Source organism: Centroberyx affinis, unplaced genomic scaffold (genome assembly GCF_046629955.1).
Source record: "Centroberyx affinis isolate AG114_WGS23_722 - 3 ecotype Tasmania unplaced genomic scaffold, CSIRO-AGI_Caff_v1 ptg002694l_1, whole genome shotgun sequence".
Classification (NCBI taxonomy): domain Eukaryota; kingdom Metazoa; phylum Chordata; class Actinopteri; order Beryciformes; family Berycidae; genus Centroberyx; species Centroberyx affinis.
Window position 1 is genome coordinate 39,398 of NW_027280872.1, and position 17,430 is coordinate 56,827.

Sequence of the window (17,430 nt, forward strand, 5' to 3'; positions counted from 1 at the left end):
ATTGTAAATACAATAATACAATGTGGAAATATTGTTTTATTAAAGATTCAAAAACAAACGTCCATGAAAAAGTATTCGTCTACACAACAGTAACATCAGACAGGCACATGGTTTGATGCATTTCTTTTCATTCTTTACCTCATACTACACCAGCTTTTATGGATAAATTGGTGACAATGTATTGATCCCACACTGATATTTGAAATTGAACCATCTGTAGTTTTTTTTAAATCCATATTTTGACTCGATGCCAAAAGGACAGATAATTTGATTTTGTTACCACAGCCACAAACGACTCCCATTTTGTATGCAGATGTGAGTGATTCAGAGATGGTGCAGATAGAAGGGGGTGAAAAAAAAAAAAGAGTGAACCATGTAAACACATCCAGTCAGAAATGGAGGTACAACACATGAACAGTCAGAATTTCACCAATCTGGTCGGACGTTTTTCAGTTAAAGTGACCAGAGCAGCAGGGTGGGATAGCGATTAGAGACACGATCCTTCAACCAGAGGATCTGAGATCAAGCCTCCGTGACGGGAAGTATCCGCCCTGCTGAAGTGCTGCTGAGCAAGACACCGGATCCTGTACTTTGACCAAGCTGTGGAGGGTGGCAAGCCTGAAAAACTAAAATCTCTCCTTCAAAAGGGTCAAGAGTTTTACAAAACATGCCATTGTTCACACCCCAAATCTGACTGGATGTACCGATACGATCCACTCCTTTTCCATGTAGCATAAACAGAAGGGATGGCAGCCACCAATTGAATCCGCGATCGTTTTCCTCTTCTTCACCGGGCCGCGCTTTGCATTCAAGGCAGATGGAAGCAGTTTTTTTTTTTAGGAAGCCTCGCTGACCACAAGGTCTCGGACTGCCTGGAAAGCTGCAACCATGGAGCTCAGCTGGATCTTCTCATTGGTTCCCGAGGCCAGCCTGTGTCTGAGGAGAAGACGTGTGTCAGTCATGATGAGAGCAAGAGGAGCTTCATCCTGATGCCTTAAATCAGTGATTCTCAACCTTTTTCATATCAAGGACCCCTAATTTAGTTCACATTAGGGCCACGGACCCCCATTTGATGAGATTTTGTTTCTTGGACCCAAATCTGAGAATATTTTTATTGTTAGATATGATTTTGTGCTGAATTCCATGCCTATATGTACTGTAGGTAGAGATAACAGTGAAACTATGACCAAAATAGTCAATCTTCTACAATAATGCTGAAGTTTAACAATTGCTGGGGACCCCCTGGAACCCCCATCAAGGACCCCTGGTGGTCCCCGGACCCCACGTTGAGAACCACTGCCTTAAATCATTGGTTCTCAACCTTTTTGGCTTGTGACACCTTAAAAAGGAAGCAATGCCTACTCATGACTGCCTATTATAGGTGTGCACAGGCAGAATAGTGAACAGTTTAGTTTTTTCAGGTTGTTTCATTTGATTTATTATCAGAGGCCTAGAGGCTTAAAACTATTCAGTATTTCACAAGAAAAAAAAAGCAAAAATTTGAGAAAAATCTGAAAAAAATACACATAATAACAAATCTGTATAGTAGAAATATGTTTTTCCTATCCCATGAATCATCTCATGACCCCCAGGTTGAGAACCACTGCCTTTAATGAATGAATTAAAAGGTGTGCAGCTGAGAATAATGCCTCACTTGAATGTCATTGTATTGATGTAAGCTATATATAACAAGCATATAATTTCTGTTACTGTGCATGTATAGAAGGAGGAGCGAGTGATGTCACTTACTCAATGTCAGCCAACTTAATGAGCAGACCCATCCGGATAGCTGGGGGAAAGTCCACTGCAAGGGGGGAAAAAAACAGTAAATTGTTAATAAAACATGCACATACTTGTCCGGTGCCAAATTACTATAAGAAGATTAGACTAGAAGTTGCAAATAATCAACAATTGACATAAAAATAAAGAAAATAAAAAATCTGAATGACCCTAAAGCAAGGCAACCTCACAAAAAGTCATTTCCATAATTTCCTTAAAACTTTGCTTCAGTGAGCCACACACTACCATAGGCACACAACTCCCACTACAATGAGAGTGCCAGTAGCCATAGCAACTGTGTGTGTGTTGGGTGGGTGCGGGGGTCTCCCAGGAAACGGGAGCAGGAAAACATTTAGAGTCAAAATGCAGATGGAAAAGGCATCTACACTGTATACCTACATCTTTAGTAAAAGTTTAGTATATTGCTCCATTAAATATGAGTTTTAGAGAGATCGCTGGTTGGATGCAAGCTACCCATGGCTCACAGGAATGGTTTCAAAAGTCTGTAAGCGTAGCCATCATTCCTGGCAGAAGACTTTACCTCTGTGTATGAGCAGATGAACCTCAGTGAGGATATCCTGCAGGGCCAAGCCTTTCAGCGTCTTCAGCTGAAGGATTTCTGTGAAGAAGGTGCTAAGGAGCATTGAGAATTCACACTAAACAGGAATTAAACCCTTGTCTTACATTTAAAAAACAAAACAAAAAAACCCTCTCTACATCAGTGTGGCAACCTTGCTGCACATGGCATAACTTTTTCAGGCTTCCACTTTTACTAATCAAATTCCATGACATGTATATCACAGTTTCCGTGCATGATCATCTGCTGTATGTTCAAATGTTACACTGTTGTGTTTAAAAGCCATTTGAATTGTTTTGGCTAGCTACAGTTCTACCAGCCTGACAAACATCACTTGAAAGAAAAAAAAAAAGACTTAAAAGAACTTAAATTTCCATTAAAACTCCAAAACTTTTGGGATATGTATCTTTTCCCGTAACTTTTCCAAGCCTGAATTTCACAGCTTCAAGGTTTTCCAAGACCACTGGATATAAATCAGAGCATCTACTTCAGGAGGTTGGACTTTTCTCTAATGATGGATGCAAGATGGAAAAAGACTAAAAGGTTATATGCAATGTTAAATAGAGTAATTAATCTACATTAATGCTAAAAGCGTGAGTTATCCTGCGAGTCAGACGGGGCGGAGGATACGGTTGTATGCTGCGGTGAAGTCTTTGTTGAGCGACCAGTCGAGGATGTTGGCGATATCCGAGCGGAGGGGGTGACCTGTGCAAGTGTACACCGTGTCCTCAGTCACCTTCCCGTACGCCATGCTGGTGCTCTGAAAACACACAGGTGGACTTCAGTTAGTACAGACTGCTGGGTGAATCTCTGCTGCTGATGTTAAAGCGTGTGGGCTTTGTAAATGAGGAGTATTTTGTTCGCCAAGTATAATTTATGTACAGGAATTTCTCTTTTTGTGACATTGGTGCAGAGACTTAGCAACCTAGAGAGTTTCACATTACATACTACGGACAGTAGACTACACATATCATGCTACATACAAGGTTCTGTAGCTCTATTATAGTTCATTTGGACTGTACTGAATACGACGAATACAATGACTGTGCATCAACCATCACCACAGACAGACAAAAACAAAACAAAACAAACAAATAAAAAGCATTCATAGCAGGGTAACAAATTAACTTGTTTTTCAAAGAGCATTTGTTGCCACCTTGATCTGATTTTTAGGATCATTTTGATCCTTTTCGAGGTCAATTTTATTGAACTATGAAATAATGCATTTCCATTGCATATTGGCAAACACTGCAGCATTAGAACAGTCACTTAATACCACTAAGATTGGCTTTACGAATTTAATTTATTTATTTTTAATAATTTTAATATTGTTTGTCCATTAATATGTATGTATCTATGTATATATCATGTATATGTCTATATTTTTATAATATTGGATATTTGTAAGTATGCATACATAATGTTTTTTTGTTTTTTATTTACTTTTATAAAATGTTGAAAACTCAAACATATTGTTGAAAAAAAAAGATTGGCTTTACTTTAAATCATAAGATACCATCACTTAAATAGAGACATTTTGCTTCAGGCTGCATAATTGATTGTTTTCTTGGTCATAGGTCCACATATCACCTACAGTGGCCCATGGAGGACAGCAGTCGCATTCATGTGTGACTATAAAATACCTTATAAAATATATTAACAGGGTGAAATGCAAAAAAGGGTAGTCAAAATTATCGGGCATTTTTGGTCACCTAATTTTTTTAATTTGACAGGTATTTTATAAACTCTCAAGGGCATTTTTACCCCGAGCCTCTGTTAATTTCTGACCCTGATTCATAGTTATATTCACACAGTCCAGTGTGAGCAAATCAGTACGAAACTTCAAGCTGAAGTTGGAATAGGAACAACTAGACAACACAACAGGACTCAATGCTTCACAATGAGCATCATCAGCCTTCGCCATACCTGCAGTATGTTGAGTGATCTTCTCATATCGCCTGATGATAAAGTCACGATGGCTTTCATTCCGTCAGGAGTTATGTCGATACTGCCACAAAACAAAACAAAGAAAGAAAGTAAGACTGCCTCTTTCAACCAGCAATCAAACAGATGTAAATCTCTGTGTGCTGCCTCAGTCAAGAGTTAGAATAAGGAGTTGCAGTTTTCATATTCCATCTCAGTGATCAATTTGTGAGTATTTTTGTAACATAAAACACCAATATATCATTGTCCAATTGTCATAGCTTGGTATAATTGCCATAAACAAATGAGACCATGGTTGAGAAAACTGGTAGCCTCTATCTATTGTTAGTGCTGGTGTTCCTCAAAATGAAGACCACATTTCCCATGAAATCCCTCACCTCCTAACAAGGATCCTAAAGAGATGTTGCTACTTGTCCCCCCCCTCCCCCTCTCTGGCACCGCTCTGCATTTGTTTTCTCTTTCGCATTACTGAAGAGGATAAACATATTGGAAGTGATTTTTTTTCCATCGGCCTTTCCCTCCTTCCACCATCTGCCATCGCAAGAAACTCTGAAAGCTTTAGCTCAGTTTGCTCTGGAAGAACAGCGCTCTCTTCTTGTTTTGTACCGTGAAGCAATAGAGAAGATTTCCAAGGAGATACAACCTTGTGGCATACGATTTAAAATGCAGTGTAGAGGCCGGTAGAAGCAGCCAACCTACTTGATGATGGTCTTGTTTGTTTACAGGAATCATACTTATGTCTCAAAATTATTGTGGTAATGATTTCTCGATGTTAAAAAAAACACACACAGCGCCTTTAAATCCCTTCTACAACAAAGCCACACACAGATAGATTCACACTGAGATGGACAAACACACACACACACACACACCTCTCCTGCTGGATGATGTGCTCCAGCCTCGGGATCATCTGGTCCTGGGAGAGCGGGCCGAAGCGGAACCTGGTGCAGCGCGACTGCAGGGCCGGGATGATCTTGGACAGGTAGTTACAGATCAGACAGAAGCGAGTGTTTTCTGTGAACTTCTCAATCACTGAGAGAGAGAGAGAGAGCGAGAGAGAGAAAGAGAGAGAGAGAAGCACAAGTCAGAAATGAATGTAGTTAAGAATTGTGATTGACAAAAACTTGTATATAAGCACACGATAATGTAGAGTGATAATCCATCTAGTATCTACTATCAAATCCATCTAGTACCAAATAGTATCTAGCAGAAAAATAGGATTGCACCATATTGACAAAAAAATTATATAGCTATTGTTTTTGCCAAATATTAGGACTACAATACATGTGGACAGTTTGCTTTTACAATATAATTTCTTTCCCAGCATTAAAGAGTGCTAATGCTTAGAATTTGATCAGTTTCACTAAAACAAAATAAAAGCAATTGATTTGGAAATGTCAATATTGCAACTTCCCTCTATGAATACATTTCAAACTGACTTTCTGTCCCTGGAATAGCTGAATTCATAAAGCATGACACACAAATGCATCTAATGGAAGCACAACACTTTGATTTCTCTCCATGGCTGCAACTTACTGCTGTAACCTTGCAGTGCTTAGTAAATCCCATGTGAACTGAAGGTTATATAATCTGATCACATAAGCTTATTTGAAAAAAACAAAAAAACTGCTCAGTAGACAGAACTATTACAAGCAATTACATTATAATCAGATTATAATTTCATACAAATACCCTCTCTGAGAAAAACCATATAGGTAACATGCGATTCACAACAGCATAGTAAAATGTTCCCACTTTAATTCATCAATGGCTAGCTCGCCCTCAGATTCATACAGGATTTTTTTAAATGGGTTTTCTGCTGTAACGAGCAGAGCCAATGTAATTCAGCCAAAGTGTCTGGCTGCTCAGCGGGCCGTGTGGCACACAGCAGGCGACGCCCGGCCAAGCAGATGGCTTACCTCGCCGCAATGCATTCTGGGCATCCTGGGTCATGGCATCCGCCTCGTCCAGTATCACCAACTTGAAGCCCTTCCTGGAGGATAAGGGGGAAAACACAAAAGGCAATCGTTGAAATAATTTCCCCCCTGTGGTTAGGCGTTGACGATAAAAGGGATCTTGTCAGTATTAGAGCAATTATAACAAACTGAATGACAAGCATTGTAGATGAGTGATCTTACTTGAATATGGTCCTGGTGCTGGCAAAACTCAGAATGGGTCCGCGGACTACATCAATACCTCTGTCGTCTGATGCGTTTAGCTACAAAACAAATAACATGAATATAAAAACCAAAGAGCCATGCTGTGTCTTCCCTAAATCAGAGAGAAAATGTTGGCCGCTTACCTCCAACACCATGGAGTTGAACTCTTTGTCCTTGTACAGCTGCTTGGCACAGGCGAGGATGGTGGAGGTTTTGCCCGTCCCAGGAGGGCCGTAAAACAGGAGGTGAGGAAGCCTGTCCTCACTGATGAACTTCTGGACTGGGGACACCAGGACAAGTTGGAAATGCAAGGAGACAGGCTTAAGAGTTAGAATATAGGGGAGTATCTTTTGACACAGCATGTCATCTAGTAGTTTGGTAGTAGTTAAGTGTGACAAGTTATGACTGAAAACATAAAGAAACTGGGAAACTTATGCTGAGTGAGTCCTTGAGGAATGAGGATTACATGTTATTGTGGCAATGTATTTACTTACTGGTGCTTAGAATATCTTTGTGAGAGATCAGATCATCAAGTTTCTGCGGTCTGTATTTTTCAACCCTGCATTATGGAGCAGAAACATTTTGATTGTTAGATGACAAACGTTGGCAATGTTTAGAGTGCAATAATAACTGCCAATACAGCAGAGTCAGGACAGCTAATTAGGAGTTCACTGGTATGAACAGCAATCCAACAACACTAACGTTACTGGTTACTCGCTAGCCACGATACGTGCCGTTCTCTGGTATAGAGAGAACATACCGCCAAACTCCATTCAAACATCTGCCAATTTAATGTGGACCTGCTTATCGGCCAAAGTACACACCCCGTAAGATATGATTTAAGAGCTTTTCTGAATTATTAAGAGCCTTTCTTCAATTCGGCATATATATAATCCACCACACAGCACTTTATTTAAAAAAAAAAAAAGTAATCGCTACCGCCCACCGCGGAGTATTTTGGTGGAAGAAGATTAAGTAAGTAAGATTAAGGAGTCAGAGGAGTCAATTCTAAAAGCTGAAAGTTGATTAAACTAAGTGCTGCTTGATATATTATATGTATGCCGAAATGAAGAGTGGTTCCTAACGCTTCAGGAAAGGCACTGCATCACGTGTAGGGTATGCACCATTGCCCATAAGGAAGGCAACATTAAAATGACAGAGTATTAAACAAAGTTTGGCTTACCGTTCTCTCCATACGAGAGAACGGCACATAAAGGTCCGGGGCTAGCTGCTAGCTGGCTAGCTAACTTTACCTAGCATTTTCCATAGGCATTAACACAAGGCAGGCCAACAGATGGGCTAGCAGCTACTTTCTAGCACTGTGTGATAAACAACACACTCGACATTCAACTCACCATGGTAAATTTCTGGCCTGTAACGGCACTTTGCTGGTAGACGCCATATGTGCCGTAACTGTGAAGATAGCTCGAAATTAAATAGGGTTTTTTTGTGGGTAAAACTTGTTTCACTCTATGCCTGTCTTGCTCTCTGTGAGATGTTTGGCGCGCTCCACAACAAAACGTGCGTCAGACGTCACGTTCTGTAACCAATCGGATCCCTTTCTCGGCTGCAATGGGCGGGGTCTTCGTGACAACTGTCAAAATGATGATACAGTATGTTGAGATGGAAATGAAAAAAGAGAGAGAAACATTATACACTGAATTACTGACATACATGTAAAGAGCATCGAGAGCATCGGACACAAATAGGCTACGGGAGAAGAAATAGAATAATGTTGTGACACATCAAGTCAAGTGTTATAAAAGTGTTTACACTTAAAGAATGTCAACAAACCTTCATACATCAAAAGCGAAAAATGCAATGCATGCATGTGTGGTACTCCATTGTACTGTTTATAAATGCAAAATGCATCTCTCAAGGCAAATGCTGATATTGACATTGCTGTTCAAACAAAACGAGTAAACCAAGAGTGAGCAACTATCAGGTCACTGTGAAGACTACTGCTCTCTCTCTCTCTCTCTCTCTCTCTCTCTCTCTCTCTCTCTCTCTCTCTCTCCCTCCCTCCCTCCCTCCCTCCCTCCCTCCCTCCCTCTCTCTCTCCCTCCCTCCCTCCCTCTCTCTCTCTCTCTCTCTCTCTCTCTCTCTCTCTCTCTCTCTGTATGTCCAGTTGTCCAGCAGCCAGCCAGCCTTTTCAGTTGGGCCAGACACAATGCTGGCTGATGTCTCTGCAGGTGACACAGAGGAAATGTCATAAAAATTTCCCTGCTGGTGTCCTCCTGCCTCATAGGAGATGACATGGCCGTGTTCAGTTTTGATTCCCCCCCTGTTCGTCTCCCTCCCACCCGCCCACTAAAGACAGCAAATTGTCAAAATGTATAATTTAGCCGGTACAACACACAGAGTTTTGTGATTTTGACTTCATGGACAAGATAAGGAATAAAATGCATCACTGTTAGCTACCATAAGTCGACTGCGTAGTATTGAATTGAGCTTGAAGTGACCCAACAATGTTAACAGTGTGTGTGTGTGTGTGTGTGTTGCCCTAATGAAAACGAACAACAGTGCTGTGTAAAAGTAAGTAGCCTACACCCCCTGAAAAAAAATGTCTTTTTTATTTATTTATTGAGTTATATGGACAATTAATTTCCATTTCAGCACTATTGACAGGCAAAGGTAATGTAATTCAATAAATAGCACTGACAAAATATACTTGCAATCATTTATTCAACAAAAAAACCCCAACAGAAATACAATTTACTTGTGGAGAAAAAAATAATTACACCCCTAGATTCAGTGGTTGGTGTTGCCCATGTTGGCAGAAATAGCTTCATGTAGGGATTTCTCATAATTGTCTATCAGTTTCTTTGACTGGGAGGAATTTTCTGTGTGATGTTTGAGGGCGTCAAGTCCTTCGCACAGCACTGAGATTGAATTAAAGGGGAATGCCACCCATTTTAAGAATCCACGTATGTTGTGTCTGTGCCCCAGGACAGTTCAGTCAGTACTTGTGAGTATGCACCACTCTTTCCTAAAGGGAGAAACTGGATAAATAACTCATTAATTTGTGACACTGGGTTGTAAAATCCAGCACTGCCCATAGACAATGAATGGGACATTGACTTTGTTGACCCACAAGGTTTTTGTGTGAGATCTTGCACCCAAGTGAGGTTTAAATTCTGGTTCATACCTGTTAGCAATGCTAGAATAAAAACTTATTTTTCATTTTGGTGTGACAACTCATCTCAGCGCCCCATTCATATGGAGCAGCCCCTGATTTTACATCCTAGTGTCATCACAAATTCAAGGTTTTTCTCACTGATTTCAAATTCAGATTCAGAGAAAGCTTTATTGGCATGAATCAAGTCTTACTGAGTGTCGCCAAAGCATATTATAATAGCTCAGGAGAAAATAAGGTACAATATAGATTAATATGGTACAATACAGAATAGGCCAATTCAGTAATTATAGGAACTCCAAGTCCTTTTTTTTTCTTCATATTATACATATGATTATATGCAATGCTATGGACAATACATAGATCCATATGCAATGCATCATAGATAATTATCATCCCTGAGATTATAACACAATGAAACTGCAGCATTGGTTTCTTTCTAGGGAATCTTAGAGACTTCTTAAAGTGTTTTATGGTCCGCTGTTGGGATGAATTTGGAGGGACGGCCTGTGCTAGATAGATTGTTCTTGGTCTGGAATTTTCTCCATCTTTCCAACAGTAGAATAATTTCAAATTGCTCCAAAATGCCTTAGCAGCCCCTCCCAGACTCATGAGCATCAACAACCTTCTTCTGAAAGTCACAGAGAGCTCTATTGATCTTGGCATTACATGCTACCACACACCTGTATGGTTAAGGTTAAGCCAGAACAAGTTTCTAACCTTTACATAAGGCGGGACCTTGCAAGTAACTCTCTAATGATGTTCTCATCACTTGCACCTCTGTTGGTGCACCTGAGTCTAATTTTAACCATTTGATGGGATGATAAAGGTATAGGGATACTAACCTTTTCCACACAAGGAAATTGAATTTTGTGTTTTTCATAATTGCATAGAAAATATCCAACCTTTTCAGGAGATGTGCTTACTTTTTTCACAGCATTGTGTAGTAATCCTATATAATACATTTGTATAAGGATAGCCTACTATAATATCCTACAGGAATATTATAAGGAGATGAAAAAATACTGGAAAGTTCGATCATGTAATATATAAAGTACCACAAAAGTAGCATAAATCACAATAAAGTCACAAAAAACTCACTATTGAGCACCACAGACCCACTATAAATTGCTATAGATTTATCCTGTGTGTGTGTGTGTGTGTGTTCTTAAACGAAGCCATACCTTCCAGAAAGGCCAAATTTTGTTCTTGGTGTTCTTTTTTTTTTTTAAATTCTTGATACAACAGGCCTGGCGCGGGTAATAATTTAGATGAAAACTGTGAGCTCACTGCACTTAAAACACTAATCTCGCGAGAGCACGCTCGTCGCGGCGGTGCCTGGGCGATGCGATGCTGTTGCTGTTGCTGTGGATTTGATTGACAGGAAACATGTCGGTGTGGTGGGAGCGAACCGGGATGCAGCTGCTGCCAAGGGAGACGGGGAGTACCTGCATCCAATCCACACATCAGCACCTTTAAAATGATCAGGCTTTTCCCGAGACGTTTGGTTATGATGCGTTGAACAGCTTTTTTTTTTTTTTTTTTTTTTAAACAAACAACATCCATTTGAAACGAAGAGACACTCAATGGATGCTGTGGCAAACCGTGCTCAGATTGTATTTCTGCTCAGTATCTTCATATTGTGTTTGATATAGCCTACAACCAGAGACACCTTGATGAAACAGCAGGAACTACGAGGACTGTTGTTGCAATGGAGTCGCCTCTCTCACGGCTCAAATCCCGTCTATAAACCTACATTATCATTGCTCGTTTCATGGCGTTTTGCAGGTTGATCTATTTCGTGGGGCTCTCCACGTTTCTTTTCTGAATATAAATATATTTTTAAAGTGCAAATTAAAAAAACCCCCACCACTGCTCGCAAACTATGGACGAGGAGATGACAAAAAGCGAAGAGCAGCATCTTAGTTTGCAAAAAGCCTTGCAGCAGTGCGAGTTGGTGCAAAATATGATAGACATAAGCATTTCTAGTTTGGAGGGTTTACGGACCAAATGTGCCACATCCAACGACTTGACACAAAAAGAGATACGAACGCTGGAGGTAAGCACCCTTTCACTAGAATGACTGAAATCCTGCTATGCATCTTCATCAAAATCAATATGGGGTTGTCACCGTCTGTCATGTCTTTCTAGGCCACTGTGCATATTTTTTTTCAGTGCCTGGGAAAAGAAAAGCTGGTTTTCTGCGCTCGGATGTGTCACTGCAATAATATGCAACATTTTTTTTTTTTTGTTAAAGCCCACCGCTATCTGTTTTGTGCAGTGCAATAAATCAAGAAGCTACGGGGCTGCAGTGGGCTGTTACAGGCTTGCGCATTCTGCAGGTGGCGGGGAGAGAAGGTGGCTCTTCTCCATCAGAATAATATGAGAGGGAGCCGAGGCCTATAGGCAGCACCGTGTTTACAATCCATTACCAGTGTGCCTGCCTGCCTGCCTGCCTGCCTGCCTGCGCATCTGTCCTCACACCGCATCCAGGCCCGGCTGTTATGCAAGGCGGGCAGATTACTGAAATTGTTTCAAAATATCGTTATCCGTTTAATTGGCCCACGGGGTATTCCGTAAATTGCGTTACGTAATGGCCATGATATCCTGGTGTTGTGGTTGTGGTATCAGACCACATTAGGTGCTGTCCGTTCTCAGACCGCTTAAACCAGCCAAACTGCCTCTTACGAAAAAGAGCTATAGTGTTCCTATCATGGATTTTAGAAGGATATTATATCGATATCACTCATCATCAGGTATCATATAGGCCTAGGTCCCTCTAGGAATATTATAGGAGTATTATAGTGATGCCATAGGGGATAAAAATGACTATTAAGTGCAAAAAGGTCGTTATAAACTCACTATTGAATACCTGTGTGAACCACAGACCCACTTTAAGTCTCTAAGTCCCTTTATTAATTATAGTGATATCACAGGACATAGAATACCATAAAGTATGATGAGGTCACTGTAAACTCACTATTTCATACCACACACACTATAAGTCCCTAAGTCCCTAATTAGAACATTATGGGAATGTCATAGTGATACAATAGGAGTTAAAAAAAAAAAAAAAGCATTTATCTACGATAACATCAGCATAAACTCACCATTGACTGCCTGTGTACACACTTTTCAGTCCCTAAAGTCCCTGTGGGAATATTATAGTACGTAAGGTCAGTGTAACACACACACACACACACACACACACACACACACACACACACACACTCACACACACACAGAGTAAGTACCTATAGTGAAATTATAGGGATAGCCCATAGGAGAAAAAATAAATACCATAAAGTAAGATAAGGTCCCTGTAAACTCACTAGTGAGCACCACACACACTATAAGTGCCTATAGGAATATTATAGTGATACTATAGGAGATGAAATATACTATTAAGAGCGATAAAGTCACTAGAAACTTGCTATTGAGCACCTGTGTGTAGCACAGACAGGCGATAAATCTCCAAGTCCCTATGGGAACATTATAGGAACATTATAGTGATACCAGAGGAGAGAAAACTACCAGAAAGTACGATAAGGTCACTGTAAACTCACTACTGAGTGACACAGAAACACTACAAAGCCCCATGGGAATATTACAGGAATATAATATAGGGAGACAGACAATAAAGGAATGTGGGGGGATTTCTGTTAAGCACCCACATTATGTGTCCATCTCAGCAAGTCTCTGGCAGTGAGGTGAGACAGGTGCTTTTACTGTAAATGGACTCTCTCTCTCTCCTCTCTCTCCCTCTCTCCCTCTCTCTCTCCCTCTCTCTCTCCCTCCCTCTCTCTCTCTCTCTCTCTCTCTCTCTCTCTCCCTCCCTCTCTCTCTCTCTCTCTCTCTCTCTCTCTCTCTCTCTCTCTCAACTGCTGCATAGAACCCATAATAACGACTTATTGGTTCTAAAGGTTTTAATAAAGCAGTTCTGGTGAGTGATGTATAGCAAAACATTACTTGTTGAACTGTTTATCTTGATAATTCATCAAGCGGGACTTTCAGCCTTCTTCTGCTCTCTGTCATCTGTGTGTCTGGCTTGTTTTACGCAGCTTATTTGACTTGTGTTGACTTTAAATGCTGCACCAATAAGCTGCATCTCAGTGCTCTATCTTGGGTTTAATACAGTATCAGTGAACTTGAAAATCAGATTGTTTAACTCGTTACTTGCAGAATTACAATGCTTTTTTTCCTACAGTAGCTCTGTTATACAGTATATAGGCCCAGTGGACAAAATAATAGAAATACCAGCATAAATGTACTTCAGAGTGAAGTATTCAGATAGTCATGTAGCCTACTGTACATTGGCTGCATTTCCTGTAATGGTAAGTTTAGGTTACAACCCTCCCTTAAACCAAATTTTACCAAAAACCCAGGATGTGATGTAACGATCCCTTGGGCCATTACTATGTAGAAAGTTGGTCTGGATGTAAGGCAAGGCAAGGCAAATTTTATTTAATTATATAGCACATTTCAAGGCAAATTCAATATACTTATTCCATATACATTAACACACGCTTTGGATACAAGCCAAATGGGGAAATTGTAAACACAAAAAATACAAAATTTGTCAGGTAAAATGACTATCAACTCATAAAATGACATATTAAAAAGAAAGAAAGAAAAAAATAGGTAAGGATAATAATAAAATAAATAAAAAATAATAACAACTGCATATCAGTTTATCTGTTGTTTGTATCATCTAATATTATGTGACGTTTTCAGCACAAATTAATAAAACTAAAATGGAAAAGAAACGCGGGACAGGATGGATGTGATCAGTCAGAAAGGGGCCAAAAATCCTCAATCACAAAATGTAGCAACTAATTAAAGACCAATCAACATAGCTGATGACGTACGGGGAAAAAAAACAAAAAAACAGACAAAATGAGGAATAATCGGGAAGGAACCAGTAATAAAGTAAAAAAAAATGTAAACAATCGGCAGTTAATCTACAAGTACAGCAAAAGCAACACTCCTGAGAACCATCTAGTGTTCCTCAAATCCCAGGAGCAGAACTGTCTTCCAGGATGACAGTTTGTCTTATTGCTTCAACAACAGATGAGTTTTCCCACCTGGGGTTTCGATCAGCATCACGACGACGTCAGCCATAAGCAAAGTCTCTCCCATTAGCCCGGCCTGGGGCGTTATTGTAGTGTGTGTGTGTGTGTGTGTGTGTGTGTGTGTGTGTGTGTACGGGGGATTCTTAAATGATGTTTGTGTTTTCCACCACAATCATCAAGTTAAAGGATTATTCTCCAGGCACACTGTGTTAGAAGTGTTGGGCATTGACCTCACCTTTAACCCAAAGCTTACCCAAAGAAAAGCCCCCATCACTACAGGGATACCATTGCTGAAGGAAGTGTTTATACTGGTGTTTATGTTAATTTGATCATACATTGTAGGTTTCCCTTGTGGGTGTCAAGCCGCTGGAATGATTGACACACATGATGCTTTCTTTTTTTTGTTGTTGTTGTCTTTTGATTTTGGCATCAGAGAGGACAGCAAACTAAGAATTTCATTGTTTCACTTTTTTTCTTTCTGCATAGGACAACAAAGAACTTGAACTTTTAAGGCTCAGAGACCCAGACACATATGGCACATGTGGCCAAACAATATGTTTTATATTACAGAAATGGCAGATAAGTCAAAACAAGCTTTGTTTATTTATATTTTATATGAAGACAGTAAGTGCAGCAGCAACTATATTTTGTATCAGAAGTGGAACCATCAGGTGTTATCCTAGTTGGAGCTAGAAGATCTTGGTTATAAAAAGTTTTAAAGAACAAGTTCAACCAATGTAACTTAGAGCACTGGTTCTCAACGTGGGGTCCGGGGACCACCAGCGGTCCTTGAGGGGGTTCCAGGTGGTCCCCAGAAAAGTCCCCAGTTTGTTAAACTTCACGATTACTTCATTTACAAGAAGTTAACATAATTAGAGAATGTAGACGAATGACTAATTTGATCATAGTTTCACTGTTATCTCTCTATAATGCAATAACAACAATAAAAAATATTCTCAGATTTGGGTTTGAGAGACAAAATCTTATCAAATGGGGGTCTGTGGCCCTAATGTGGACTAAATTAGGGATCTTTGATATGACAAAGTTTGAGAATCACTGGCTTAGAGGGTTAACCAAATTGAGGCCTATTGGCCAAATTTGTCTGCCACCAAACTCTTTGAAGATGCAAGATATTCTCAGATGTGTCTGTGTCCTATGGCTCTTGCCTTTCCTTGTAAAAGTTTGGGGAATACGTTTCGCCCCTGTAATGGCAGCAAAAAATGTTGTTTATTTTGCTCTGTGTACTTGTGTGGTCATTGTAATTTTGTAGAACTGCATTGTCTTGTATGACTGAAAGTTTTATCCGGATGGCATTGACTACATAGTGATTATACTTCCAGTCCCTTGCCTATTTTCAGCATTTCATTCTTGGCGAAATCACATACTGTTTCTGGGTTTGCTGAAGCTTCAGTGTCAGCCGGGAGACCGTGAAGTCTCATGTTTGGGAGGTGTTTTGAGGCCTTCAAGTCTAGGAATATGATTTTAATGAATAGCAATCTATTCTTTTTTAAGAACTACAGCCAGCAATCATACATCATCATATTTAGAATAGTTTTGCTCAGGCCTACATGATTTCTCTTTTTTTCTTAGTTCATTTTCACCATATAAAACAGCTTGGTTGAGCTTGTTAATTAATACAATATGTTGCACCTTTATAGGCAAGGCTCTAAAATACTATAAATGTATGCGAGTTGAAGTCAGTTAAAGTTAGTTAAACTTACCCTGATTGAAATACTGCTCGTTGTGATCTTGAATTAGCTTGAATGGTAGCATGGTAATCTATAATGCTGGAAAGCGGAGTAGCTACCCTAGTTTTCAAGATCCGATGAAGTCTCAGCTGTTGTGAAAGTGGTAGTTTGCTTTGCTTGTGTGAACAGTTCAGTTTAACTCACACCTCAAATACTTGTATCTACTTCATGAGCTAAGTTAAATTTGCTTGAGTACCAGCTAGCACTAGGCTTCATGATATTAGCTTCCTCCTCTCTTACCTCTTACCTTTTTTCTTGGCTTCAGTGTATTGTTACTTAGCCAGAAAAACTGTGATTCTTTGGCCCCGCCCACTAAGGTTTAACTCGACCAGTGAGATTATTTCTGCCTCCAGAGCAGCTCTGCCTCTGAGAAATGTCAGGTGACTCCTTTGGAGGGAATGTGATAGTCCTTGCTAGCATGATTGAAGCCCTTTATGCTAACTTAAAACCCCTTTCTTCATGACTGGGTAACTTTGCTGCACCTACATCCATATGTCATATTTTGTATACTGTTACACTGCTTCACACTGCACTGTGATTCTCCTCTTGTACACTTTCAGAATTAGAAAAAAAAAGTGTATTTGCACAAGACTGTCCCTCATCTGCTCTGAGAAAGTGTTCAGGTGCGCTGGGTTTGTTGACACTTTTGTTGAAAGGTATCTTGAATGACAGTTTGTCCTTTGTCAAAGCTCATATGCGCAAATGGATACTTGGCTATTTGCATAGTGCATTCTCCTTTTAAGTATGAAAGCAAGTACATGTATATCTGACCATGAGCACCTTGCTCTGTCACAGCTTTATACCTTTGCACCCACTCTGTTTATGAATACATTGGCTGATTTGCTGCAGATTCTGTGAAGATATGTTTTGATCGATTAAAAACATGGCACACTATTTTCAGGACCTTGGACAGCTACATCCCTGCTGCACATTACTTGAATTCCTTATATTAGTTATGTTGTTACTTTACATTACTTTAGCTACTTCTTGTGCTTACTGCAGTTACTTAGTAATG

General features: G+C 40.0%; 2 protein-coding genes across 2 annotated transcripts in view; one reads left to right on the forward strand and one right to left on the reverse strand.

Moving 5' to 3' along the window:
* Positions 1-18: 18 nt before the first annotated feature.
* rfc5 (replication factor C (activator 1) 5) lies at positions 19-7,958 on the reverse strand. The gene is made up of 11 exons (XM_071535361.1): positions 7,815-7,958; positions 6,954-7,018; positions 6,603-6,739; positions 6,439-6,518; positions 6,220-6,293; positions 5,173-5,332; positions 4,283-4,364; positions 2,987-3,116; positions 2,321-2,398; positions 1,750-1,804; positions 19-936 (listed from the first exon to the last, which is right to left on the reverse strand). The coding sequence occupies exons 1-11, from the start codon at positions 7,859-7,861 to the stop codon at positions 837-839; spliced, it is 1,008 nt and encodes a 335-aa protein (XP_071391462.1). The 5' UTR covers positions 7,862-7,958; the 3' UTR covers positions 19-836.
* A 3,522-nt stretch (positions 7,959-11,480) lies between these two features.
* ksr2 (kinase suppressor of ras 2) overlaps positions 11,481-17,430 on the forward strand; it is a 96,526-nt gene continuing 90,576 nt past the window's right edge. Inside the window, exon 1 of the mRNA XM_071535358.1 lies at positions 11,481-11,654. Coding sequence (XP_071391459.1) covers positions 11,481-11,654 — 174 coding nt within the window. The remainder of the gene's footprint in view (positions 11,655-17,430) is intronic.

Coding starts and splice junctions, on each gene's coding strand:
- rfc5 (XM_071535361.1), bottom strand. CDS start 7,861: ATGGCGTCTACCAGCAAAGTGCCGTTACAGGCCAGAAATTTACCATG. Junction 2,399..2,986: donor CTTCACCGCAGCATACAACC/GTATCCTCCGCC, acceptor CCTTCTTCACAG/AAATCCTTCAGCTGAAGACG. Junction 937..1,749: donor ATTAAGTTGGCTGACATTGA/GTAAGTGACATC, acceptor TCTTCTCCTCAG/ACACAGGCTGGCCTCGGGAA.